Consider the following 27,290-nt stretch of genomic DNA (forward strand, 5'->3'; position numbering starts at 1 on the left):
TGTTATGAATAATGCTCTGTTAGCTATTTTCTTCACAGCCTCCCAAATATTTATTGAGAGAATAAATACAGACTCAAGTTTGCATTCTCGTAATAAATTGCAGTATTCTTTTCAATAGTATGTTATTCCTTTGACATATTGGTAGATTCTGTTTGCTAGCATTTTATTTATAATTTTTGTACCTATAATCATGTCACATTTGTATGAGGTTTATCATGTTTTGATATTAAGGGTATGTTAGCTTTATGAAATGATTTGGGGTTACTTTCTATTTCATTTTCCCTTTGGCCTGCAGTGATCTAACACTAGAATTAACTGTTATTTGAAGTTTAGATAAAAATTTAACTTTGAATTTGTCTAATCCAGATGCCATTTAAAATGGGAGAACTTTTCTCTCTTTTCCATTTTCTTCTAAACTAGCCTTTTTAAGCTTTTCATTTTTTCTTGTATTAATTTTGGTAATTTGTATTTTGCTAGGAAATTACCTGTTCCTTTTAAGTTATTGCCATAAGAAAGAAAGTAATATTCTTACCATTGCTTATGTGTTTGGTTATTTCTCCTTTAACAATTTCGTTAGTGTTTATGTTTCTCTCTCTTCTTTTTTTTTTAATCTTAATCAGGCTTTTTGTAAAGATTTTGTCAGTTTTTGTAAAATTTTAGTTTGGGATTTATTTTTTCTAGTGTTTGACTATAAATTGACTTGGAAATCTCCTTTCTTCTTTTTAGTATAAGGTTTCACAGTTTTCATCTTACTTCTCTTTTTTCCTACATCATGTTTGGATTCTTTGAGTTACACATCCTGTTTTTATCTGAGTTTCTCAGTCTCTAATTCTGGCAAATTCTTAATCATTTCTAGAGATATTTATTTATTTCCCTTTCTGGGAATCTTATTAGATATTGACATTTAAATATTTTAACCATGTCTCATAGCTTTTGAGAAGTGTTTATATTTTCTACTTCCTTATTCCTTTTTTAATGCTTTGTAGGAGAATTGCTTGACCTGAACTTGTTGCTCACTAGCATATTCTTGCCCTATATTCAATTTGCTAGTTAACCCATCGGATTTTTTATTTCAGCAGTTTAAAAAATCTATACATATCTTCAATTGGTGAATATTATGTTTGTTTTAAATTTGTGATCTCTTTAGTCTTTTTTCTTATGGTATAGATTGTTCATTTGTTGCCTTTGTTTCATTGTGCTCATACTCTCCAAGTGTCTGGTTATATTTTTCTTAGAAGTTCCAAGTTATGAGCTAGTAATATTTGCCTGGGGAGCAGGGTGGAAGACTAGGCTCTAACATGTGTCTTTGTGTAATTTGATGAAGTAGAGGTGGGGGTGTATGGGCTGATTCGGGATGATGCAGTTCGACAGTTGGTGCCAAAAAGGAACTTCCTATTGACCTGCCTAGAGGCATGATCTTCTCCAGGACCTGCTATCCTTTTTGTATTTATGCAGTGCGGGTGAGGACAGAACACACAGGGGCCTTGCAGGTCACCTAAACTTGTTACCATTTCCCAAACTGTTTGTGCTCTGGTGCTTTCCTGATATAATAATCTCCTGTACTCTTCAGATGGCACTGGGGTGGTAGCAGAGCTTTTCTGTCTCATTGCATCCTGTGGGGTAGAAATTCTCTGCCCAGAGCAATGTAAGGACTGGAAAAGGTCACAACTAGGTCTTTTCCAGTTGGTAGCATTTGGCCTGCTCCATCTCTTGGTTGCCATTTCCTTAACACTCTAGAAGCCAGTTGCTTTTAGTGTCCCCAAGGTTTTTCCTTTATTAGACTGCTTTTTGCTTTTGTGTAATCTATAGGGTTGAGATGGAGGGAGGGAAGCAGGAGTTTGAAATCTTGTGCTGGAATGGAAGCCATAATATTTTTAAATTATCTGTTTGTGTCTGTGCCCCTCAGCAAACTAAGCCCCTTAAGGGTAGTGATTTTTATATATACGCTAAAGTGTATATAAAAATAGTTCATGGGGCAGACTTGGTGTCTAATAAAGTTTATTGAAAATATTTCAAAAAGATTTTTTCATTAAAAATAAAAATGTACTACCAATACAGAACTTCCTTAACATTATAAAAACATGATTAAATTTATTAAAACCTTAATTCGTATGCAAGGTTTCAGGATCATTTAGATCACTTTAGAAGAGGTTATAAACTGTAGAGTAAAATAAAAAGAAGAAAACAACTAACATAATACATTTATCCCTCAGTGGATTGGTTCCAGGACCTACTACAGATACCACAATCCATGGATACTTAGATCATTCAGTGGGCCCTGAGGAACGCATAGATACTAAAAGTTGGTCCTCCACAGCTGAGGTTCCGTATCCCAGAAACACTGTATTTTTGATCCGTGGTTCTTGAATCCACAGATGCAGAACTCGTGGATATGGAGGGCTGACTGTATAGTGTTTTATAACTCTCAAAACATTTAACCTATGTTAAAGCAGGGCTGTTATTGTTATCCCCATCTTAAAAGTGAAGAAACCATGAATCAGAGATGACAAGAATGTATCTAAGACTAAGCAGCCAATAAATAGGCCTGGAAACAAAGTCTCCTGACTTGGATTCTTTTAGAGACTGATGCTTCTTTATTTTTCAGTGCTTCTCTAATGGCTATTTGATTAATGACATTGAACTAATCTGTGTCATTCTGTCTCTCATCTTTTTGTACTGTGGAACTCAAGGACTGTTACCCAGAGTTTTTGTTGTTGTTTGTTTTTAGAGACAGCGTCTTGCTGCCACTCAGGCTGGAGTGCAGTGGTGCAGTCTTAGCTCACTGCAGCCTCAAACTTCTGGGCTCAAGTAATCCTTCCACCTCAGCTTCCTGAGTAGCTGAGATTATAGGTGTGTACAACTGTGCTTGGCTAATTTTTTCTGTTTAATTTTTGTAGAGACAAGGTCTTGCTATGTTGCCCAGGCTAGGCTTGAACCCCTGGTTTCAAGTGATCTTCTGAACTTGACCTCCAGAAGTGCTGGGATTACACACGTGGACCACCCTGCCCAGCCATCATCCAGAGTTTAAAGCCAGAGTTCTTAAAAAGGGCTTGTGAGATCTCACATGATCTGTCTTTTTCCCATTTACTTTTCTCTTTGTTCACATTTCTCCTGCCACACTAGGCTTTATATTACTATTTCTCCACTATACCAGATATGCTCCAACTCTCAGTATCTTTGAGGTTTCTGTTCACTGTGCTTGGAATTCCTTCTCTCAGGTGGCTTCTTCATCCCTTCCCAATCTTTGTGCAAATGTAACCTCAATGAGACCATCGTTCATTATCCTATCTAAAAGCACAAACCATCCCACATTATATATACTTCCTATCCCCTTTTCTTAGATTGCTTTTGTTACTACGTATCATGTAACCCTTCTGGTACACTCTATAATTTATTATTCATTAAGGTATTGTCTGCCTTTCGTCATTATAATGTTAGTTCCAGTGACTGGTTCAATACATGGCTCAAAAAATGTTGAATGAAATAATTCGTCAACAAAATTCAGTTGATTAGACAAAACTGTTAGTAATACAGGTATACCACTGAGGTATTGCAGGTTTGATTCCAGACCACTGCAATAAAGCAAGTTGCAGGAATTTTTTTGTTTCCCAGTGCATATAAAAGTTATGTTTACACTGTACCACAGTCTATTAAGTGTGCAAAATAGCATTATTTCTAAAAAGACAACTTATATATCTTATTTAAAAACTATTGTTAGAAAATACTAATGATCATTTGAGCTTTCAGTAAGTTGTAATCTTTTTGCTGGTAGAGGGTCTCGCCTTGATGTTGATGGCTGCTGACTGAATCAGGGTGATGGTAGCTGAAGGTTGAGGTGGCTGTGGCTATTAAAATAAGGCAACAATGAAGTTTGCCACATTGACTCTTCCTTTCACCAAAGATTCCTCTGTAGCATGTGACACTGTTTGATAGCATATTCCCCACCACAGATCTTTCAGAATTGGGGTGGAACCCTGGCTCTGCAATAATGATTCTAAACCCTTTGTTGTCATTTCAACAATGTGCACAGCATCTTCACCAGAAGTTGATTTCATCTCAAGAAACCACTTTCTTTGCTCAGCCATAAGAAGCAATTCCCCTGTTCAAGTTTTATCATGAGATTGCAGCAATTCAGTCACATCTTCACACTCCACTTATAATTTTAGTTCTCTTGCTATTTACATCCAGTTACTTTCTCCACTGAAGTCTTGAGCCCCTCAGAGTCATTCATAAGTGTTGGAATCATTAACCAAATATCCTGGTAACGTTGATATTTTGCCCTCCTCTTGTGAATCCTGATTGTTCTTTATGGCATCTAGAATGGTGAATCCTTTTCAGAAGGTTTCCAGTTTACTTTGCCCAGTTCCATCAGAGGAATCTCTTTCTTTGGCAGCTGTGGCCTTATGAAATGTGTTTCTTAAATAATGGGACTTTAAAGTCAAAATTACTCCTTGATCCATGAGCTGCAGAATGGTTATTGCAGGGATGAAAGCAACATTAATCTCTTTGTACATCACCATCAGAAATCTTGGGTAACCAGGTGCATTGTCAATAAACAGTAATATTTTGAAAGGAATATTTTCTGAGCAGTAGGTCTTCAACTGTGGGCTTAAAATACTCAGTAAACCATGCTGTAAACAGATGTGCTGTCATCCAGGCTTTGTTGTTCCATTTGTAGAATACACTCAGTCTAGATTTATCATGATTTTTAAGGCCCTAGAATTTTCAGAATGGTAAGTGAGCATTGGCTTCAACTTGAAGTCAACAACTGCATTAGGTCCTAATAAGAGAGTCAGCCTGCGGCCGGAAAGGTGGCCGCCCCCTCGCCCGTCACGCAACACATGTTCGTGGGGAACTTGGTGCTAAACCATTCATAGATGACCTGCTTCTGGGTTGGGGTTTTGTATGTAGCAGAGCAGCTCCCTCGCTGCGATCTATTGAAAGTCAGCCCTCGACACAAGAGTTTGAAAAAATTAAAAAAGAAAAAAGAAAAAAAAAAAAGACAGAGTCAGCCTGTCCTTTGAAGCTTTGAAGCCAGGCATTGACTTCTTTCTGACTGTGAATGTCCTAGATGGCATCTTCTTCCATCTGTCAATATCACTGTCAGTCTTCAATTGTTTCTTCAACAGATGACAGTCTTCATCTGTCAAACAGTTGATGACTGTTTCTTCAACACTGAAAATCTGTTAATTAGTGTAGCCACTTTCATCAGTTATCTTAGCTAGATTTCTGGATAATTTGCTGTAGCTTCTCCATCAGCATTTGCTGACTCACCTTGTATTTTTATGTTATGGAGATGGCATCTTTCCTTAAACCTCCTGAACCAACCTCTGCTAGCTTCCTACTTTTCTTTAGCTTCCTCACCCTCTTTTTCTCAGCTTTTGTAGAATTAAAGAGTGTTAAGGCCTTGCTCTGGATTGGGCTTTGGCTTAAAGGAATGTTGTAACTGGTTGGATCTTCTATCCAGACCGCTCAGATTTTCTCACTATCAGCAATAAGGGAGTTTCACTTTCTTATCATTCAGGTGTTTACTTGAGTAACACTTTTAATTTCCTTCAAGAGCTTTCCCTTTGCATTCACAACTTGGGTTACTTACTGTTTGATGTAGGAAGCCTACCATTCTGCCTGTCTCAGCTTTCAACGTGCCTTCCTCACCAAGCTTAGTCATTTCCAGCTTTTGACTGAAAATGAGAGACATGCGACTCCTTTTACTTGAACACCTAGGGGCCATTGTAGGGTTATGAACTGATGTCATTTCAGTACTGCTGCATCTCAGGGAGTAGGGAGGCCTGAGGAAAAGAGAGAGTTGGGGAAACAGATGGTCAGTGGAGCAGTCAGAATACACACATTCATGGATTATGCTTGCCATCGTATATGGGAATGGTTCATATTGCCTGAAAACAATTACAATGGAAACATCAAAGATAACTTATCACAGATCAGCATAACAGATACAGTAATAATGAAAAAGAATTACTGAAGTGTGACATAGACATGAAGTGGGCATATGCTGTTGGGAAAATGGTGCTGGTAGATTGGCTTGGTACAGGGTTGGCACACACCTTCAATTTGTTAAAAAGGCAGTATATCTGCAAAGTGTGATAAAGTAAAATGCTATAGAACAAAGTATTCTTGCATTTGTTTGTTTTTAATTCATAGGTTTAACATTTAAAGTCCTTTTAATCAGGAGTGTGCATTTGTTGATACCATGGAAATTTAATTCACCAAGATTTATTTATGACTTAAAGGTTTCTTTTGAATAATTATACATATCTATTTACATAAAATCTGTCTTTTTTTGGAAAAATATAATTCTGTGTAAGAAGGATAACAATATATTCTAGAGCAATTTAGTGTTGACAGATATAGCATACCAGCTGAAATATAATTTATTCTAGATTTTTGGATAATATTTTCCTTATGAAACCATCTTTTGAACATTGAGCTTAAGGTACATAGGGATTGATGTCATATTGATATTTTAAAAATGTAAATGATGAAATTTTTTAAAATTTATATTAGAATGCTATCAGTTCTAATCCTTTTTATGACAAATTTTAATTCTATATTCAATATTTGTGTTCAAATGGTAAAGTTAAGAATTTTCTTATTGCATTTGCTTTTATTTAAATTTTTTTTTTTCTTTTTTGTAGATTTGCTTTGAGGTCACATTGATATGAAATATGGAGTCACCTTTCATAACTTCACCTGGGAAAGAGAGAGAAAATTTTCTTGTTAAAAAAACATAAGGAAAACAAACAACCAAAGGAATCATGCCAAATGCCAACTCTACATCTTTTTGTATTATTAACATATTTTATGCATCAAGACAAATGGCTTACGCATTAAAGGGGATGATTCGTTCATCAGTATTTTTAGCCATTAAAAAAAATTGTTTTCATATTAACCTTATACAGCTCCCATAAAATTTAACACATATAAACATCTTTAACGCCTTGTTTAAAATAGCTTTCTTTTTTAGTGCTTAGAACTTCAATGTTTATGCACCCTATTGTTACTTGTCAAAGTCTTTAAGAGTTTATAACATCAGGAAAGATATGGACTTGGAAACTTACATTATTAAAAGAGACTGCAGTGGATTTAAGTGGACAATTCAAGACATCCATTTTATTGTCCAAAATATTACATAAAAGTGTACAGTTTTTAGCCTAAATGCAAACAAAGTTGCTTAAAAATGGCATGGGTAAAATTCTTACGCAAACCTGGTGGCAATCTTGGAAAAGTTTATCAGCCTGGAAGTATGCTATCACTAGCCCCTACCAAAGGCTTGCTAAATGAACCAGGACAAAACAGCTGCTTTCTTAATAGCGCTGTACAGGTGAGACCATAATTACTTATTACATTAAAAAAAATACTTTTCAGAAAATCCTTTGTTTAATACTTCTTTAGCTCATAAATTAAAAATAAAGTTACTATAGACTAGAATGACTTTTTAATATAACTTTTAATGGGAGCAAAAGTGTTTTGGCTGGTCATTTTGGTTTTTATAATAAATGAAAATGGTTTTTTTCAACAGACTGATGTATCACTATGATATAAATAATCTTATTTAAAAGGTTTATTTAGTAAATTAAGGACATTTTTCTAACATACACAAATGTTTTGGTTTTAATCAGCTAACACCCCTCCCTTAAAAAAAATCCAGTATATGGATCCCTGTAGATAGAATAAAAAGACATAAGCTGCTTGGATTGAGATGAGAATGCAGAGTTTTTTATTTCAGTACTCAAACTCCCTTCACCTCCCACTGTGGTCCTTAAATTACCTCTGTGGAATCATCATTTGGGCTGCACTGTTTTGGTTAAATGGAAGGATAATCCATTTTGCCTCAATCCTTGTTGAAAATCTTAATTAACCTGCTTTTCTGCCTTAAATAACTATACTTTCTTATGCATAATAAAGTTTTTATTCAGCAGTTATAGAATTTATAGATCCTGTGTCCTTCTGACCATTGTGGAGTACTAAAGATGAGGAAGATTTAGAATACTGATAACTTTTTCTATTAACCTTAGAATATACCTTAGAAGAATTCATATATAATGATTCACTTTTCATATGCATTGTTTTTTCTTTAGAAAACTAATAGAGAAAAATATTTGTTGATTAGCTCATTTGACAAATAAACACATGTAGAATGTGTCGAGTGCACAGATAACTGACTCAGAGCTGTATTCTCAGTTGCCTTCTACCTGAGACAGATGCCAAATTTGAACGTTCTCTAACTCACCCAGGGAAAGAGAAGCAGTTGGTATTAAGAAAGCATTTATTCTAATTTACTTTAGGACACTTAAATGCTAGTGTACTGCCCTGGCTCAAAGATCCCACTGACATTACTGTGACAAATGCAGAAAAATATTTGTTCAGTGGCATTGGATATAGTGAAATATTAGATACCAAAAGACCTGGAATTAAATGATTTTGATAGAATCAGGCTGTGAGAAAGGGTTTCTGGCATTTCAGATATTTTTCTGTTTACCCTTTTTCCTATTCTTTTTACCTTTTATATTTTCCCCTCTGTTTCTGTCCTTTTCATTAGCACCCAAAATACTATGTATAGTTCAGAGAAACAAAACGCATATTAGAACAGGTGAAAATTTTGAGTAAGGAAACTTACATGGATCAGAACATTGAGAAGTATTCCTATGGTGATGTATTTTTTTAAAAAAGAACATTCTGCTGACATTTACCATGAAGACTGTTTACTTATACATATCTGCATAGTTGCCATTTCTGGTGCTCATCACTTTTTTGCATAGATCCACATTCCATCTGATATCCTTTTCTATTGCTTGAAGGATCTTTCTTGTAATACAGGTTTATTGGTGATGAATTCTTTCAGCTTTTGTATGCCTGAAAAACATCTGTATTTCACCTTTATTTTTGAAAGATATTTTCACTCATTAAAGATGGTCCAAGTTGACATTTTTCTTTCAGTACTTTAAAGATATTGCTTCTCTGTGTTTTAGCTTGCATTATTATAATGAAAAATCTAATATTCTGATCTTTGTTTCTCTGTATGTAATTTGTTCTTTTTCTCTGGGTGCTTTTAAGTTTTTCTCCTTATCATTGGCTTGAAGCAATTTAATGATGTTTCTTGATATAGGTTTCTTCATGTTTCTTGTGTTTGGGTTTGTTGAGCGTCTTGGATCTGTGGGTTTTGGATTTAAATCAAATTTGGAAACACTTTGTTATTTCTTCAAATAATTTTTCTGTCTCTTCCCTCCTTTGGGGTTTTCCAGTTACATATTTAGTGAGTTGCTTGAAGTTTTCCAGTTGTTCCACAGCTTACTGATGCTCTCTTTATTTTCTTTCTCAGTCTTTTTTTCTCTTTGTGTTTTACTTTGTGTGGTTTCTGTTACTCCATTTTCAAGTTCATTAGTCTTTTCCTTTGCATTGCCTATCTGCTATTAATCCCATCCAGTGTATTTTTTTGTCTTAGACATTGTAGTTTTCACTTTGAGAAGTTTTATCTTGGTCTTCTTAAAATCTCTTTCATGTCTTTACTTAGCATTTGCTAGTCTGTTAAACATGTGAAGTATAGTTGTAATAATTGTTTTTATGTACTTATCTACTAATTCTGTTATTTGTATAAATACTGGGTACATTTCAATTACTTTGTTTTTTTTGTTGTTGTTGTTGTTGGATGTCAGACAAGTTTTACCTTGTCAGGTTATGGATATTTTTATATTCCCTAAAAATAATCTAGAACTTTGTTCTGGGACAGAGTTTATTTATTTGGAAGCAGTTTGATCATTTTACTTTTAAACTTTGTTAGGCGGGACAGAGCTATGTTTATTCTTGGGTTAATTTCTCTGCTATTGAGACTCTTCTTTTTCAACCATTGCTCTGTGAATTATGAAGTTTTCTACTTTGGCTGCAGGAATAGGCACTATCTTGGGCCTGTGAGCTCTGGGCACTATTCCCTCTAATCCTTTTGGGTGTTTCTTTCCCAGGCCTCAGACAGTTTCCTCATAGTACACCCCCAAATACTGGAGGAGGATCCTGTACTGATCCCTGATGTTAACTCTCTGTGCAGCTCTCTGCGGTACTCTGCCCTGCCAACTCTAGCAGCTTTGGGGGATCTGCTGGTCTCTGTTGTCTGCCATATAAACTAATTTACAAAGCCAATTCTTCCTGATGAAACAACTATTCAAATAGATTTTCTATGAGATAAGACCTTTCTTTTTGAAAATTCAGAATACAAATGTTGATTTGCAATTTGATGAATACATTTTCAAAAATGCTGAGAAATAAATTGTAGAATATGTCTTGTAAGAATTTACTAAACACAGACATTAAAATGTTTGGATCTAAGACAGAAAAATGAATTTATATGCCATTTCTTATTAATATTTAAGCTATTTCTTACATTATTTTCAAGTAAAGAATGTATGATGAAAGGTTTGTATTTAATGTGTGTATAGATAGGTATCGATCTTCTGGGAATAATATAAGAAATATGTATAAATATTCAAAAATAACTACATTAATTTTGTTAGGCACCATTTAAATTGCTACATGCAAATAATGAAAAAGTGTATATTGCTAGAAACTAGTTCAACAACTATCTTAAACCTTAATTTTTTAAAATAAGTGATAGAATATAATCAACATTTTAAAATGAAATGGGACCAGGAACAGTGGCTCACACCTGTAATCCTAGCACTTTGGGAGGCCAAGGTGGGTGGATCACTTGAGGCCAGGAGTTTGAGACCAGCTTAGTGAACATGGTGAAACCCCGTCTCTACCAAAAATAAAAAAATTAGCTGGGCGTCGTGGCAGGTACCTGTAGTTCCAGCTACTCAGGAGGCTGAGGCACGAGAATCGCTTGAACCCAGGAGGTGGAGGTTGCAGTGAGCCAAGATAGCACCATCACACTCCAGCCTGGGCAACAAAGCAAGACTCCATCTAAAAAATAAATAAATAAAATAAAATGGATGAAGACTCACTATAATTAGGATAATTATTTTGTGATAGCGATTTGTTAAAGTAGCCTTTACACTATTGTGTTAAAGACAGTAATGTACAGGGAACTTGAAATAAATCACATAAAACATTTTATCTGTAGTTTGATCCAGTGTAACTCAGAGTTTTTGTAATCGTAGAAAATATTCTGGTTACATTTGGAAGACTTCACTAAACTTTATAAACAGATTATAGAGGGTATTCTATTTTAGCTGAATATTTTAAACTTTTATCTAATGCAAAAACAGTACAATTAGGTATAACATATTAGTGTGATTTTAATGTCTGAGAAGGAAAGTTATTTAATACTATAATACTATTTAATAGCTCACATTTATTGTGTTCTTACTGCTTGTTTCAACATTGCATATGTCACCTAATTTAATCCTTACAACAGCCCTAAGAGGTAAGTACTACATTTATCTTTATTTTACTGATGAGAAAACTGAGTCCCAGAAAATATTTTGCCTCAGTCAGTCCAGGAGTTGGTAAATAGTAAACCCAGAATTAGAACAGACACCTGCCTTCAGATGTTTTTTATTAACCTCAGTGGTACATTGCTTCTAAAGTTGTGCTGTCATTAATCATCTTCTTTGTTGGTAAAATGGATTTCAGTGTATTTTTTAAAATATGCTAGGATATGATACTCAAGAAAGTTATTAAACATCATCAAGTGCTTTGCAAAAACACTGAGTTATCTGTGACAGAAAAATTGATCCTATTCATTATGCTTTAATAAAAGGCAATGTTTAAAGAGGAATTTTGAAATGACCTTTAGTTGTGGAGTAGTTGAAAATATAGGAAATATTAAAACCAGTTTGTTTTTATTAACTTTTTGTTTTTATTTGGGAGAAAGGAGAGATCATGAATAGATTTTCTTAGTTACGTTATTTGAGGACACGACTAAAAGAGAAATTTGAAGATCTTATTTGTTTGTTGTAATAGTAGTAACAGCCCCAAATAGCAGCTGGTACTCATTGCATGCCAGTTGAGTACCATACCCTGCTCTAGAAACATTACATATTATTTAATCCTTACAAGAACTCTATGAGATGCAAGTACTATTCTTATCCTCATTGTCTAGAATTCAGGTTTTTCAGAATGATTTTAAGTATTGGACTGATTTGTTTTGACAGTTGCTGTCTTTTTGGGTTTGTATTGTCTTTGTCTGTGTCTTTTAGTAGCAGAAGATAAGTGGATAATTGCAGCAAGTATATACTTAGGTAATTTATTAATGGCTGCTGCTTACTATGCTGTACCCCCATTACCACACAGGTACCCCCTTTCTTGTTCCATGTACAGTGACCACATACACCTCTGCTCACCCCTTTTTCTTGCCATAATGTGCAGACCCCAATTTAGTACACTCTGGTTTTAAAGTCTTATTATATTTCCTTTCAAAATTTCAGTTTGTTCCAAATATTATAATCACTTCCTCTTTCATGTCTCTGCCAACTTCTCTGTTTAGTATTCCTTGTTTCCTGCTCAGACCAAATCTTTAATGAGGAGTTGGTTTTTCCCTGCTCCATGCTTGTCATAGTTTTTCATGTGTACCATTAAGAGTATCTTCTGAATCCAACTTTTATATATGCACAACATGCATGTAGCAATTTTATACTTGCTGTTATTTCCAGTGGTTATGTGTGTCTGATTATGTACAGGCGATTAAAAAAAGTTACTTGTTCGCCTTTTGCAATTTGTAAAATATCTAAATCTGTCTTTTGTTACAGTAAGAAAAATCTGTTTGTTTCTTTTTCCTTAACATCTCCCTGTTTTTTAGGTTTTATGGCAATTGGATATATTCCGACGAAGCTTGCGGGTTTTGACTGGGCATGTTTGTCAGGGAGATGCCTGTATATTTTGTGCATTGAAGGTAAGCTTTTAATAGCTCTGAAAAACTACTATCAATTGTTCCTTCAAAAATTTAAGTTTGATATATTGGGTCAGTTTGTTGTAACTAAAGTTCACTGTCAGGTGATTAACAGTTTTGAAGATGAATTCTTAACAGTATGACTTATTCAGGTTTGTGTTTTCATTTTCCTCTTTTATATAAGACAGTTAAAAATTAATATTCTAAGTATAAAATTGTTAGGAACATTATCTTTTTCATTATTTTGCAATTATTCTTATTCATTTTAACAAATGTTTTTGGAGCTACTACTGGGTTCTGGGTACCAGTGTAGTTACTGAGGATACAGCAGTGAACAAAACTGATAAAAATCCCTCTTCTCATAGAGCTTGTATTCTTATAGAGGAGGAGACAATAATAAGAAAGCAAAATATTATAGAGTATGTTAGATGGTAATAGTTGTAACAGTGGAAAAATACATCAGGGAAAGAAAATAGGGAGTGTTGTATAGGCAGGAAAGCCTCACTGAGAAACTGATATTTGAAATGACACCTTGAAGAGCCTTCCAGGTAGACAAAGAAACAGCAACTGCAAAGGCCTTGAGGTATGAGTATATCTGACATATTTAAGGAACACCAAGGAAATATGGATGGCAGGAGCTTTATGAGCAAGGAAGAGAGTGGTGGAAGATGAGCTCCGAGGTGAGGGTAGCCGAGGTGGCTTTAAAACATGTCTGTGGATTCTTTTGCATGCTTCCTTATCCAAAATCTAATTCCTTGAATATAGGCTGGCCTTAATGACTGATTTCTGTCAAATAGACCATGGCAGAACTGAGGCTGCAAGCAAGATATCTGAGGTTAGGTTAGTTTAGAAAAGGTGGTATAGCTCTCACCCCGCTCTGTCTCTTGAGTTGCTCAGTCTTGGAAGTGAGCCACCATGATGAGGAAGCCAGGTGGCCATGCAGAAAGACCACGTGGAGACATTCTGGACACAGCTAGAGCTGAGTTCCCAGCCCACAGCCAGCATCAACTGCCAGACATGAAAGAGTGACCTTCAGGTATTCCAGGTCCCAGCATTCAAACTGTCCAAAATGACTTTGAGTGGAGCAGAGACATGCTGTCCCCACCCAAATTGCAGATTTATGTAACTACATTTTGGGGGTGGTTTAGTTACAGAGCAATAAATAACTAGAACAGGGGTTTAGATTGTGTAGGGCCTTATAGGCCTCTGTAAGGATCGTGGCTTTTTCTCTGAGTGATTTAGGGAGATGGGGGATTTGAACTAGATCCCTGTGGCTGCTCTGCTGAGGAAAATAGAAGGAAGACAAAGAAACAGAGCATCCAGTATATATTAGCAACTCATTCTTGTCACTGAAATCTTTTGCCAGAGAACTTAAGATTTTGTTATACATTTTAGAGATAAATGTGTCATTTTTTTACATTCTTGAATATTCATAATGAACACACACACATAGACACACAGAATTTTTTTTTTTTAATGTCTGTGCCTTAATTTCATTATGTTCCTGAAAAGGCTGTTTGAGTAAATCACCAAAGGAAGAAATTTTATATTCTCTTTTTCTAAGAACATGGCCAAATAGGGTTATTATTAGGAAATGAGGAATGAACCTAGATCACATTACAGTATCACATTTTATTTATTCCACAGTAAATTTTGAATGTTTTGTCTAATTGTAAAACCTAGGATTATTAATTTCCTAGACCAACTCTCTTGTAGCCCTGCACAGTCACCTGCCTCTTTCCTGTGCTTGCCTTCCTCTCCTTCCCTGTCAAAAACACACAGAAATACATTGCATTTTAGCCAAACTAGGCTCTATTTCTCAGAGCTGGTCCCCACCTCAAAGTCTCCTCATTGTTATTCCTTTTGTCTGGAATGCTTTTCTTCCAGATGTCCTCATGGCTAACACCCTTATTTCCTTTATGCCTCTCCTCAAATATTACTTTTCCATCAGTGAGGCCTTCCCCAACTACCCTAGGTAAAAGATAAGCTGCTTCCATCTGTAATATCCCTGCCATTCCTATCCCCATTACACTGCTTTATTTTTCTCTCGTGTATCTCTTTATTTTTCTCTACTGTACTTATCACATTCTGATGTTATATAATTACTTCTTTGCCTTCTCATTACTATAACTAGAATATAGTCTCCATGTGGGCAGGGTTGCCATCCATTTTTCTAGGGTAGAACAATGCCTAACATATACTAGGGAGGCAAAAAATGTATGTTGAATGAATGAGTGACAGTCTCGCATAGGATTAAAAATCTTAAACATTACCTGGAAGTTAATTGCCTAAATAAGAGATAAAATCTGAAAGTTATTTTTCATCTTTTACTATTCATAATTTTAGCTATTATAATGGCTAAAATAATTATAGTTCTGGGTATCTAATATCAGTTGACATCTGTGTTTTTTAATTTCTTATTTTATTTATAAATTGTATTTTTTTGCTGTAGTGAAACAGATTTGTGAAATGTTTTCTTTGTATGTTGATCTTAAAAATATTTTTTTTGAGATGACATGACCCTTTGAGCTAACATGGGACTGAATGTGACCAATACTACTTTGGTGGGCTGTCATTGAAAACTTTTCTTTCTTCCATGTAAGATGATTGTCATAAAATTGGAATTTATTAAAATGTTTTTTTCTTGCTTAAGTTTAATAAGGAAAATTGAAAATCAGATTAACAACTATAATCTCATGTTTCCAGTTTCTTAGGTTTAGATTAGAAACTGAATGATGTTTCCAGTTTCTTAATTTAGATTAGAAATACAGGTTGGGTATCTCTTGTCTGAAATGCTCAGGACCAGCAGTGTCCTCTGAGGGTAGGACCTGGGAACCCTACATGTTTAATTCTTGTGTCTGCTAACATTTGATTTAGAGGCTGGTGCAAACATTTCTACACTTGATGATACAAATAATTAATTTTTGTATGAAATTTTAGAGCAAAAGACTTCTGTATTATTTTCCAAGTATAGTGTTTTGAGTTTCTCTGTGTTGTAATGAAATTACTGAAATGTTTTTAAAGCTGGCATTAAACTTACTGATTTTCTTGTTGATTCCCAGACGATATTTGCACAGTTCCAACACAGTCGAGAAAAAGCACTTCCCTCAGATAACATAAGGCATGCTCTTGCAGAAAGTTTCAAAGATGAGCAGCGATTTCAACTTGGCCTCATGGATGATGCTGCGGAGTGCTTTGTAAGTATTTCTGATATTCCTTAAGAAGTCAGGATAGTAGTTTTCATTCCTTAGATGGTACAAATGTTGAGACAAATGAAACAAAAATTTAGAACAATAGAAAAATGTCAAAACTGGCCAGTAGATCCATATCTTACCCATCCTTCAAGCCTCAACTTCAATCCATCTGTGTTTTGTGTTGTACTTTTGGTTTTGATTATTTGTGTTGCTCTAATTTTTACTCTTAGGCTACTAAAATATTTTAAAACTTAGTTGGAGTAATAAGCTTTGCTGAATATAAATGATATCACTTAAATCAGTGTTCTGCCACTATAGGGTTCACATATGCAGCACATTCCTAGCAGTAATAGTTTTCATTGCATGCAATGATTCTCATTGGGAGAGAAGGGGATTTTGGTGGGATTTTGGTGGGTAACAGGGGCAACAGCCTGTTACCCACATTCCAGGTTGAAAATCACTGAGGTTGATGTTCTCAGGCTCTGTGTTACCACCATATTAGTAAATAGAGCATTCCTTTGATCAGGTACATACTTTATACATGTAAAATAGGTATGTTAATTATTAAATGTCTCATTAATACTGATGTCACCTATAATTAAGTTGTAACCATTTCTTCTCTCTTCTTTCTGTTTCTAGTCAGCAAATTTTGTAAATTCTTTAATCAGAAACCCTTTCAAAAGCTTTTTCTTTCCGTATTAATCCCCTACCACAACTTCTTCCAGTTCAGTATATTTAAGCCTCCTACTGATGTCCATTCAGCCTGTTTATTTATGTCCTTTTTTTTTGTTTGTTTTTTTTGAGACGGAGTCTCGGTCTGTCACCCAGGCTGGGGTGCAGTGGCGCGATCTCGGCTCACTGCAAGCTCCACCTCCCGGGTTCACGCCATTCTCCTGCCTCAGCCTCCCGAGTAGCCGGGACTACAGGCGCCCGCCACCACGCCCGGCTAATTTTTTGTATTTTTAGTAGAGACAGGGTTTCACTGTGTTAGCCAGGATGGTCTCTATCTCCTGACCTCGTGATCCGCCTGCCTCGGCCTCCCAAAGTGCTGGGATTACAGGCGTGAGCCACCGCGCCTGGCCTTATGTCCTATTTTTTAAATAACCACCATATTAATATGATTTTATTCAGGTTAATGCTTACTCTTCAAATATTTCTAAGATTTAAATCTAGACTTTTTATTCTGATATTTAAGGCCCTTTAGATTAAACTCCACCTTCCCTCAGTGCTTCATCCCTGGATTTTTCTTCCTAGTGAGATTATTCCATTCTGTTCCTCACATATATTTTTATATTCCTGTTTATACTCCTTATTTATAAGGCTGTTCTACTAGCAGCCTTTGCTCAAGTTCCTGAAATACTCAAAACTTTAAAAATCTATCATTTTGTCAAGGTTCAGACTAAGTCTATGTCTACCAGATAACACATGACCAAACCACCCAATCCATTCCCTGTAGAATTTACTGTCTGTAGAATTCATTTGGCATTTTTATATTATTAATTGCCTTTTTAAAAATGAGCATCTTCATGGTTTCCTTAGATGGAAAGCTCATTGACTAGCATCTTGCCTAGCACACTTGCATGTTGATTAAAATATCAATAATGGCACACACAGTAATGAAATATACTTTCCATATTTCTTCTGTTTATAATTGATTTTTTGCTTAAAACAAATATATTTTGAACAATGCTAAACTTTATAGTTTTACTTTCACTTAAATGAATTATTCTAATACATGATGTGATAATTCACAAAATGTCTAGAAATCTAGGCTTAAATTATTAAATGGTCTTAAATATCCTGGGGCAGAGGAGAGGGAAGTTAGCTAATGAATAGAATCCATTGGTTAAGCTTTGGTAAAAAGAATTCTGTTAAAGAAATAAATGCCCCTTGTTGATCTATATTGTAAATCAACATTTATATGAAATTCACGGCAGATTGCATTGCCTGCATTATGGTGTTAGTGTAGATACAGAGCCTTTGTTTTGCTGTTATTTGTACAGACTACCTAGATGATTCAAGTAGGATTTTTTTTTTTTAATTATACTTTTAAGTTCTGGGTTACATGGGCAGAACTTGCAGTTTTGTTACATAGGTATACATGTGGCATGATGGTTTGCTGCACCCATCAACCCGTCACCTACATTAGGTATTTCTCCTAATGTTATCCCTCCCCTAGCCCCCCACCCCCCACAGGCCCCAGTATGTGATATTCCCCTCCCTGTGTCCATGTGTTCTCATTGTTCAACTCCCACTTATGAGTGAGAACATGTGGTGTTTGGTTTTCTGATCTTGTGACAGTTTGCTGAGAATGATGGTTTCCAGCTTCATCCATGTCACTTCAAAGGACATGAACTCATCCTTTTTTGTGGCTGCATAGTATTCCAAGGTGTATATGTGTCACATTTTCTTAATCCAGTCTATCACCAATGAACATTTGGGTTGGTTCCAAGTCTTTGCTATTGTGAATAGTGCCACAATAAACATACCTGTGTATGTGTCTTTATCCTAGAATGATTTATAATCCTTTGGGTATATACTCAGTAATGGGATTGGTGGGTCAAATGGTATTTCCAGTTCTAGATCCTTGAGGAATCTCCACACTCTCTTCCACAATGGTTGAACTAATTTACACTCCCATCAACAGTGTAAATCTTCCTATTTTTCTGCAACCTCTCCAGCATCTGTTGTTTCTTGGCTTTTCAATGATAGAGTTTTCTAAATATACAATCATGTCATCTGCAAACAGAGACAATTTGACTTCGTCTCTTCCTATTTGAATACCCTTTAGCACTTTCTCTTGCCTGATTTCACTTCGTCTCTTCCTATTTGAATACCCTTTATCACTTTCTCTTGCCTGATTGCCCTGGCCAGAACTTCCAATACTATGTTGAGTAGGAGTGGTGAGAGAGGGCATCCTTGTCTTGTGCCGGTTTTCAAAGGGAATGCTTCCAGTTTTTGTCCATTCAGTATAATATTGGCTGTGAGTTTGTCATAAATCTCTCTTATTATGTTGAGATACGTTCCATTGATACCTAGTTTATTGAGAGTTTTTAGCATGAAAGGCTGTTGAATTTTGTTGAAGGCCTTTTCTGTATCTATTGAAATAATCATGTGGTTTTTGTCATTGGTTCTGTTTATGTGATGGATTACATTTATTGATTTGCGTATGTTGAAGCAGCCTTGCATCACAGGGATGAAGCCGACTTGATCGTGGTGAATAAGCTTTTTGATGTGCTGCTGGATTCAATTTGCCAGTATTTTATTGAGGATTTTTACTTTAATGTTCATCAGGGATATTGGCCTAAAATTCCCTTTTTTTGTTGTGTCTCTGCCAGGCTTTGGTATCAGGATGATGCTGGCCTCATAAAATGAGTTAGGGAGGATTCCTTCTTTTTCTATTGATTGGAATAGTTTCAGAAGGAATGGTACCAGCTCCACTTTGTACCTCTGGTAGAATTAGGCTGTGAATCCATCTGGTCCTGGACTTTTTTTGGTTGGTAGGCTATTGATTATTGCCTCAATTTCAGAACCTGTTATTGGGCTATTCAGAGATTCAACTTCTTTCTGGTTTAGTCTTGGGAGGGTGTATGTGTCCAGGAATGTATGCATTTCTTCTAGGTTTTCTAGTTTATTTGTGTAGAGGTATTTATAGTATTCTGTGATGGTAGTTTGTATTTCTGTGGGATCGGTGGTGATACCCCTTTATGATTTTTTTATTGCATTTATTTGATTCTTCTCTCTTTTCTTCTTTATTAGTCTTGCTAGCGGTCTGTCTATTTTCTTGATCTTTTCGAAAAACCAGCCCCTGGAACCACTGATTGTTTTGAAGGGTTTTTTGTGTCTCTATCTCCTTCAGTTTTGCTCTGAACCTAGTTATTTCTTGTCTTCTGCTAGTTTTTGAATTTATTTGCTCTTGCTTCTCTTGTTCCTTTAATTATGATGTTAGGGTGTCAATTTTAGGTATCTCCTGCTTTCTCTTGTGGGCATTTCATGCTATAAATTTCCCTCCACACACTGCCTTAAATGTGTCCCAGAGATTCGGGTACATTGTGTCTTTGTTCTCATTGGTTTTAAAGAACGTCTTTATTTCTGCCTTCATTTTGTTATTTACCCAGTAGTCATTCTTGAGCAGGTTGTTCATTTTCCATCTAGTTGTGCGTATTTGAGTGAGATTCTTAATCCTGAGTTCTAATTTGGTTGCACTGTGGTCTGAGAGACAGTTATTTCTGTTCTTTTACATTTGCTCGGGAGTGTTTTACTTCCAATTATGTGGTCAGTTTTAGAATAGGTGCTGCAAAGAATATATATTCTGTTGATTTGGGATGTAGAGTTCTGTAGATGTCTATTAGGTCCACTTGGTCCAGAGCTGGGTTCAAGTCCTGGATATCCTTGTTAATTTTCTGTCTTGTTGATCTGTCTAATATTGGCAGTGGGGTGTTAAAGTCTCCCATTATTATTGTGTGGGAGTCTAAGTCCCTTTCTAGATCTCTAAGGACTTGCTTTATGAATCTGGGTGCTCCTGTATTGGGTGCATGTATATTTAGGATAGTTAGCTCTTCTTATTGAATTGATCCCTTTACCATTATGTAATGCTCTTCTTTGTCTCTTTTGATCTTTGTTGGTTTAAAGCCTGTTGTATCAGAGACCAGGATTGCAACCCCTGCTTTTTTTTTTGCTTTCCATTTGCTTGGTAGATCTTCCTCCACCCCTTTATTTTGAGCCTATGTGTGTCTCTGCACACGAGATGGATCTCCTGAATACAGCACACTGGAGAATCTTGACTCTTTATCCAATTTGCCAGTCTATGTCTTTTAATTGGGGCCTTTAGCCCATTTACATTTAAGGTTAATATTGTTATGTGTGAATTTGATTCTGTCATTATGATGTTAGCTGGTTAATTTGCCTGTTAGTTGATGTAGTTTCTTCATAGCGTCAATGGTCTTTAAATTTGGCATGTTTTTACAGTGGCAGGTACTGGTTGTTCCTATCCATGATTAGAATTTCCTTCAGGAGCTCTTGAAAGGCAGGCCTGGTGGTGACAAAGTATCTCAGCATTTGCTTGTCTGTAAAGGATTTTATTTCTCCTTCACTTAGGAAGCTTAGTTTGGCTGGATATAAAATTCTGGGTTGAAAATTCTTTTCTTTAAGAATGTTGAATATTGGCCCCCACTCTCTTCTGGCTTATAGAGTTTCTGCAGAGAGATCCACCGTTAGTCTGATGGGCTTCCCTTTGTGGGTAACCCAACCTTCCTCTCTGGCTGCCCTTAACATTTTTTCGTGCATTTCAGCCTTGGTGAATCTGACAATTATGTGTCTTTCGGTTGCTCTTCTTGAGGAGTATCTTTGTGGTGTTCACTGTATTTCCTGAATTTGAATGTTGGCCTGCCTTGTTAGAGGTTGGGGAAGTTCTCCTGGATAATATCCTACAGAGTGTTTTCTAACTTGGTTCCATTCTCCCCATCACTTTCAGGTATGCCAATCAAACGTAGATTTGGTCTTTTCACATAGTCCCATATTTCTTGGAGGCTTTGTTAGTTTCTTTTCAGTCTTTTTTCTCTAATCTTGTCTTCTTGCTTTATTTCATTAATTTCATCTTCAATCACTGATATACTTTCTTCTGCTTGATTGAATCGGCTACTGAAGCTTGTGTATGCTTCAAGAAGTTCTCGTACTATGTTTTTCAGCTCCGTCAGGTTATTTAAGGTCTTCTCTACATGGGTTATTCTGGTTAGCCATTTGTCTAACCTTTTTTCCAGGTTTTTAGCTCCCTTGCGATGGGTTAGAACATGCTCCTTTAGCTCGGAGAAGTTTGTTATTACTTACCTTCTGAAGCCTACTTCTGTCAACTCTTCAAACTTATTCTCCGACCAGTTTTGTTACCTTGCAGGTGAGGGGTTGTATTCCTTGAAGGAGAAGAGACGTTCTGGTTTTTGTAATTTTCAGCCTTTCTGCTCTGCTTTCTCCCCATCTTTGTGGTTTTATTTACCTTTGGTATTTGATGTTGGTGACCTACGGATGGTGTTTTGGTGTGGATGTCCTTTTTGTTGATGTTGATGCTATCCCTTTGTTTGTTAGTTTTCCTTCTAACAGACAGGCCCCTCAGCTGCAGGTCTGTTGGGGTTTGCTAGAGGTCCACTCCAGACCCTGTTGCCTGGTTTTCACCAGCGGAGGCTGCACGACAGCAAATATTGCTGCCTGATCCTTCCTCTGGAAGTTTTGTCCCAGAGGGGCACCCGCCTGTATGAGGTGTCTGTCGGCCCCTAATGGGAGGTGTCTCCCAGTCAGGCTACAGGGGGGTCAGGAATCTACTTGAGGAGGCAGTCTGTTCGTTATCGGAGCTCAAACGCGGTGCTGGGAGAACCACTGCTCTCTTCAGAGCTGTCAGGCAGGGACATTTAAGTCTGCAGAAGCTGTCTGCTGCCTTTTGTTCAGATACGCCCTGCCCCTAGAGGTGGAATCTAGGGAGGCAGAAGGCCTTGCTGAGCTGCAGTGGGCTCTGCCCAGTTCAAGCTTCCCTGCTGCTTTGTTTACACCGTGAGCAGAGAACCAGCTACTCACGCCTCAGCAATGGCGGGCACCCCTCCCCACAACCAAGCTCCCGCATCCCAGGTTGATCTCAGACTGCTGTGCTAGCAGTGAGCAAGGCTCCGTGGGTGTTGGACCCGCTGAGCCAGGCACGAGAGGGGAACTCCTGGTCTGCTGGTTGGTAAGACCGTGGGAGAAGCTCAGTATTTCGGCCGGAGTGTACCGCTCCTCCAGGTACATTCACTCACAGCTTCCCTTGGCTAGGAAAGGGAAATCCCCTGACCCCTTGTGCTTCCTGGGTGAGGTGATGTCCTGCCCTGCTTTGGCTCGCCCTCCGTGGGCTGCACTCACTGTCCAACCAGTCCCAATGAGATGAACCAGGTATCTCAATTGGAAATGCAGAAATTACCTGTCTTCTGTGTCAGTCTCGCTGGGAGCTGTAGACCAGAGCCATCCAGGATTTTTTTTAAAGCTATCTATTTTTTCTTCATTTGAGAATGTTGGGAACACAGGAAACTGTTTTCTAATATTAAATTCTAGATGTCAGTCACCATGGGTTTTTAGAAGGATTAAAAATAACTTTATTAAAGATCATGTTATAATGTTTGTTTAAACAACATTTTCTTTTAAGCTAGTGCTGTAAAAGGTGAATAATTGAACATTCGATCAGTGTTGATTAGAGAGGAAAGCTGAAAAGCTAACAATATGTATGACACTCTTAAATTTACACTTTGGAAAATCTGCAGGTAAAGAGTTACATTTTGCTGTGTTCCCTGCAAGATCAACAACTCATTTATCTATTTTATTTTTAAATTAGGAAAATATATTGGAGAGGATTCATTTTCACATAGTGCCAAGCAGAGATGCAGACATGTGTACCTCTAAATCTTGTATCACGCACCAGAAGTTTGCTATGACTCTGTATGAACAGGTGAGATGGCTTGATTATTATTTAGATATTATAGTTCTGTTTTATGATTGATAGATTAAACATACGTTTTTACCTATATAGTGTGTGTGTCGTAGCTGTGGAGCATCATCAGATCCTCTACCTTTTACAGAATTTGTGCGGTACATTTCTACAACAGCCTTATGGTAAGAACCTATTAAAGCTTAATTATCAAAGACATTAATAACATATTTAAGCACATTGAGCACTTATTTTATAAAATCATAGCATACATGAATTTCCCCTCTCTGTCTGAGGCTACCAAGTATGCTGCTGTGAGATGTATTAAGTGATGTCTATCAAAGTTGGATGTTTGTAATTTGGCCTAATATATGTGTTACTTAGTGAAGTGTACATAATACTAGTTAAATTTTATACCTATTTAATTTATAACAAATTTAGAACTGTGAAGGGGAGCATGAAATGATAAACTGAATGTTAAATGGAACTATACATGGTTGCTTCATTTATGAGATGTTCTGTTTGTAATGGCCATATTTTCAGTCAGCTCCACTATGTCCCTTTCTGGTGATAAAAGCTAGGATAAGCAGAGAAGAAAGAAAAATGTGAGCGTAATTCTCAGGTTATTGCATTTGAGGACTCAACATTCACTTTAAATAAAAAATTTGCCATGCTTGCCTGCTCAGCTGCCCACTCCCTCTCTCCCTTTCTGTCCATGAAAGATTAGCTAGTTAAGGATCTAAAAGTTATCCCTAGACCTTACATAATGTTCTTTGAATATTTTCCAACAGGTATTGAAAGTATAAATATTTGGCATGTGGCCGGGCGCAGTGGCTCATGCCTGTAATCCTAGCACATTGGGAGGCCAAGGCAGGTGGATCACCTGAGGTCAGGAGTTCAAGACCAGCCTGGCCAACATGGTGAAACCCTGTCTCTACTAAAAATAAAAAATTAGCTGGGTGTGGTGGCAGGCACCTGTAATCCCAGCTCCTCAGGAGGCTGAGGCAGAGAATGGCTTGATCCCACGAGGTGGAGGTTGCAGTGAGCCGAGATTGCCCCACTGCACTCCAGCCTGGGTGATAGAGCAAGATTATGTCTCACAAAACAACAACAACAACAAAAAAGTTGGCATGTGGTAAACATTGAGTAAGATCATAAACATTTACATACATTTTAATACAAAATATATAATATGGATCAATAATTATCAGTCAGAATATGTTAGTGCAACAGTTGATAAATGCTGCCAATATTTGTGTCAGTGTGCAAAGTGAATATCATGTTCATTCATTTGATATTATTTATCTTCCTGGCTTTATTGAGTATAAAACGTTATTTCATAAAGATTATTGAATAATAACAATTTCGTTATTTGGGTGTGTTTACTATCTTTCTTACATTTACAGACAAGTAAAAAACACTGATTTAGAGAAACATTCCTAAACTTCAGTCAAATTGTAGTCAGTCGTCAGTCATTTTTAAAAATTTCTATGAAAAGTAGGATGGTGTTCAAAGACAGACAATAAGTTAAAAACTAAAATTTTAATTCTACTTTAAAACTCTTGAATGAAATGACAGTGTTCTGAGGCAGAATGTTAGATAATAAGAATTACAGCCCCATCATTCTCTGCTTGGTAAACACTGCAAGTTGCAGGAGTGCACGCTTTGAATTCTAATTATAATATCCTTATTTGTATTGGTGATCAGTGTTGAATACCAGTTACTGAATGCTTACCATATTCCAGGCTTTATGTTAAGTTGTCACTTTTAATCTTAACCAAAATTCTATTTTGTTGATGAAGAAATAGGTTTAATGAGGTTAATCTAGTAAATGGATGAATTAAGATTGAAACCCAGATCTGTCTGACTTCAAAATTTTTCTGGCTAACCACTACTCTAATGCTGTAAGTTTTGTAAAAGCAGTATATGCAATTTGAATGAGCTTATCAGATTTAGGGCTTTCTAGTGTACTCTTGAAGTGTTTGGATGGGTAAATTTAGTTGTTACCAAATGCTTGGAGATTATTTAAACTATTGAACTGTAAAATATATCCAGCTCTAGAATAGTTTATATTACCGTTAAGTACAATCAGAACATCTAGAATGGAAACTAGTTAGTGTTTCAGCTTACATTACATTCCTTTTTGGAAATATTTAAATAGTTGTTTAAGTATTAGTCTGTTCTCATGCTGCTAATAAAGACATACTCAAGACTGGGTAATTTATAAAACAAAGAGGTTTAATTGACTCACAGTTCTATGTGGCTAAGTAGGCCTCACAGTCATGGCAGAAGGCAAGGAGGAGCAAAGTCACATCTTACATGGTGGCAGGCAAGAGAAGGGAACGAGAGCCAAGCAAAAGGAGTTTCTCCTTATGAAACCATCAGATCTTGTGAGACTTATTCACTACCACCAGAACGGTATGGGGGAAACTGCCCCCATGATTCAGTTGTCTCCAGCTGGGTCCCTCCCACAACACGAAGGAATTTTGGGAGCTACAATTCAAGATGAAATTTGGGTGGGGACACAGCCAAACCATTTTAGTTACTTAATACCCTGATACGTAAAAATATGTCTTTTAAGGAGGTTGAATAAAAAGTATCACAGTTACCCTGTAGTGTATTAAAAGGCCTGCCTGGGCTCTAATAAAATGATTAGTATCCTGGCTGAGCGCAGTGGCCCACACCTGTAATCCCAGCACTTTGGGAGTCCAAGGTGGTTGGATCACTTGAGGTCAGGAGTTCAAGACCAGCCTGAGGAACATGGTGAAACTCCATCTCTACTAGAAATACAAAAATTAGCCAGATGTGGTGGCACGTGCCTGTAATCCCACCTCCTCGAGAGGCTGAGGCATGAGAATCACTTGAACCTGGGAGGTGGAGGTTGCGGTGAGCCAAGATTGCGCCATTGCACTCCAGCCTGTGCGATAGAGCGAGACCCCTTCTCAAAAAAAAAAAAAAAAAAAAAAAAAAAGGGAGTAATATTCAAAATAAGAACAAAAGGAATAAGTCTGGCTTTAAAATCTTTGGTTGTGACTTCTGCATTTAATCAGCAAAGGACCTTCTCCTAGCTGAAATTGATAACTTTGCTTCTAGGAGCTTTGGGCCAGAGAGGGAGCCTTTCGTACAGTTTGTTGTTCTTGTTAGGGTAGGGTTTAAACTTAAGTTTCTACTCATTAAGTAATAGTATAAATAAAACATTTGCTTAGAATTACCTCCAGACAGAGCATCTTAGCCTCATTCATCTAGTTCCAAACATATAATTTTGTGTTACTTTGTTCTCTTTATTTGAGCTAATTTTTTTCGTCATATACTTGCCAAATTTAATAATTTTTCACTTTATGGAAATGTACTTTATGGTTAGTTTTTCAGTCATGGTCATGTTTTAGATAGAAAAAGTGATGCACATCTAAACTGACAATATTTTTCGTGTGTAATTTATTAAGGTTTTAAGTTCATAGGCCAGATTTGGGATTGCTTCTTTTTTTGTAGCAATGAAGTTGAAAGAATGTTGGAAAGGCATGAACGCTTTAAACCTGAAATGTTTGCAGAATTGCTACAAGCCGCAAATACAACAGATGACTATAGGAAATGTCCTGTAAGTATAGTTTGGAGAATATTAGTATGCTTCTTGTTTTGTAAATTTGAAAATAGACATTCAGATATTATCATGTAAATATTGATTCTATATATAGAATTAGCTTTAAGAATTTTTAAAAAATATTATTTCAGATTATACCATGTATACCATTTATCTTAGCATAATTTGTTTAAAAACTCCTAAGTTTGTGAAGGTTTGAAGGTA

At 36.4% G+C, this 27,290-nt stretch overlaps 1 protein-coding gene across 5 annotated transcripts in view; it reads left to right on the top strand.

Annotated features, from left to right (window-relative positions):
• The window catches only part of USP53 (ubiquitin specific peptidase 53), a 79,699-nt gene that overhangs the window by 20,099 nt on the left and 32,310 nt on the right, over positions 1 to 27,290 (top strand). For 4 of the 5 annotated variants that reach the window (XM_054486064.2, XM_054486065.2, XM_063664060.1 and 1 more), the window contains 6 exons: positions 6,654 to 7,339; positions 12,767 to 12,859; positions 15,919 to 16,053; positions 23,396 to 23,509; positions 23,591 to 23,673; positions 26,978 to 27,083. In XM_054486064.2, the coding sequence (XP_054342039.1) occupies positions 7,196 to 7,339; positions 12,767 to 12,859; positions 15,919 to 16,053; positions 23,396 to 23,509; positions 23,591 to 23,673; positions 26,978 to 27,083 (675 nt within the window). In that variant the 5' untranslated portion in view covers positions 6,654 to 7,195. The remainder of the gene's footprint in view (positions 1 to 6,653; positions 7,340 to 12,766; positions 12,860 to 15,918; positions 16,054 to 23,395; positions 23,510 to 23,590; positions 23,674 to 26,977; positions 27,084 to 27,290) is intronic. The other variant, XM_054486066.2, reaches the window with a different exon arrangement.

This window comes from Pongo pygmaeus, chromosome 3 (assembly GCF_028885625.2).
Source record: "Pongo pygmaeus isolate AG05252 chromosome 3, NHGRI_mPonPyg2-v2.0_pri, whole genome shotgun sequence".
NCBI classification, from domain to species: Eukaryota; Metazoa; Chordata; class Mammalia; order Primates; family Hominidae; genus Pongo; species Pongo pygmaeus.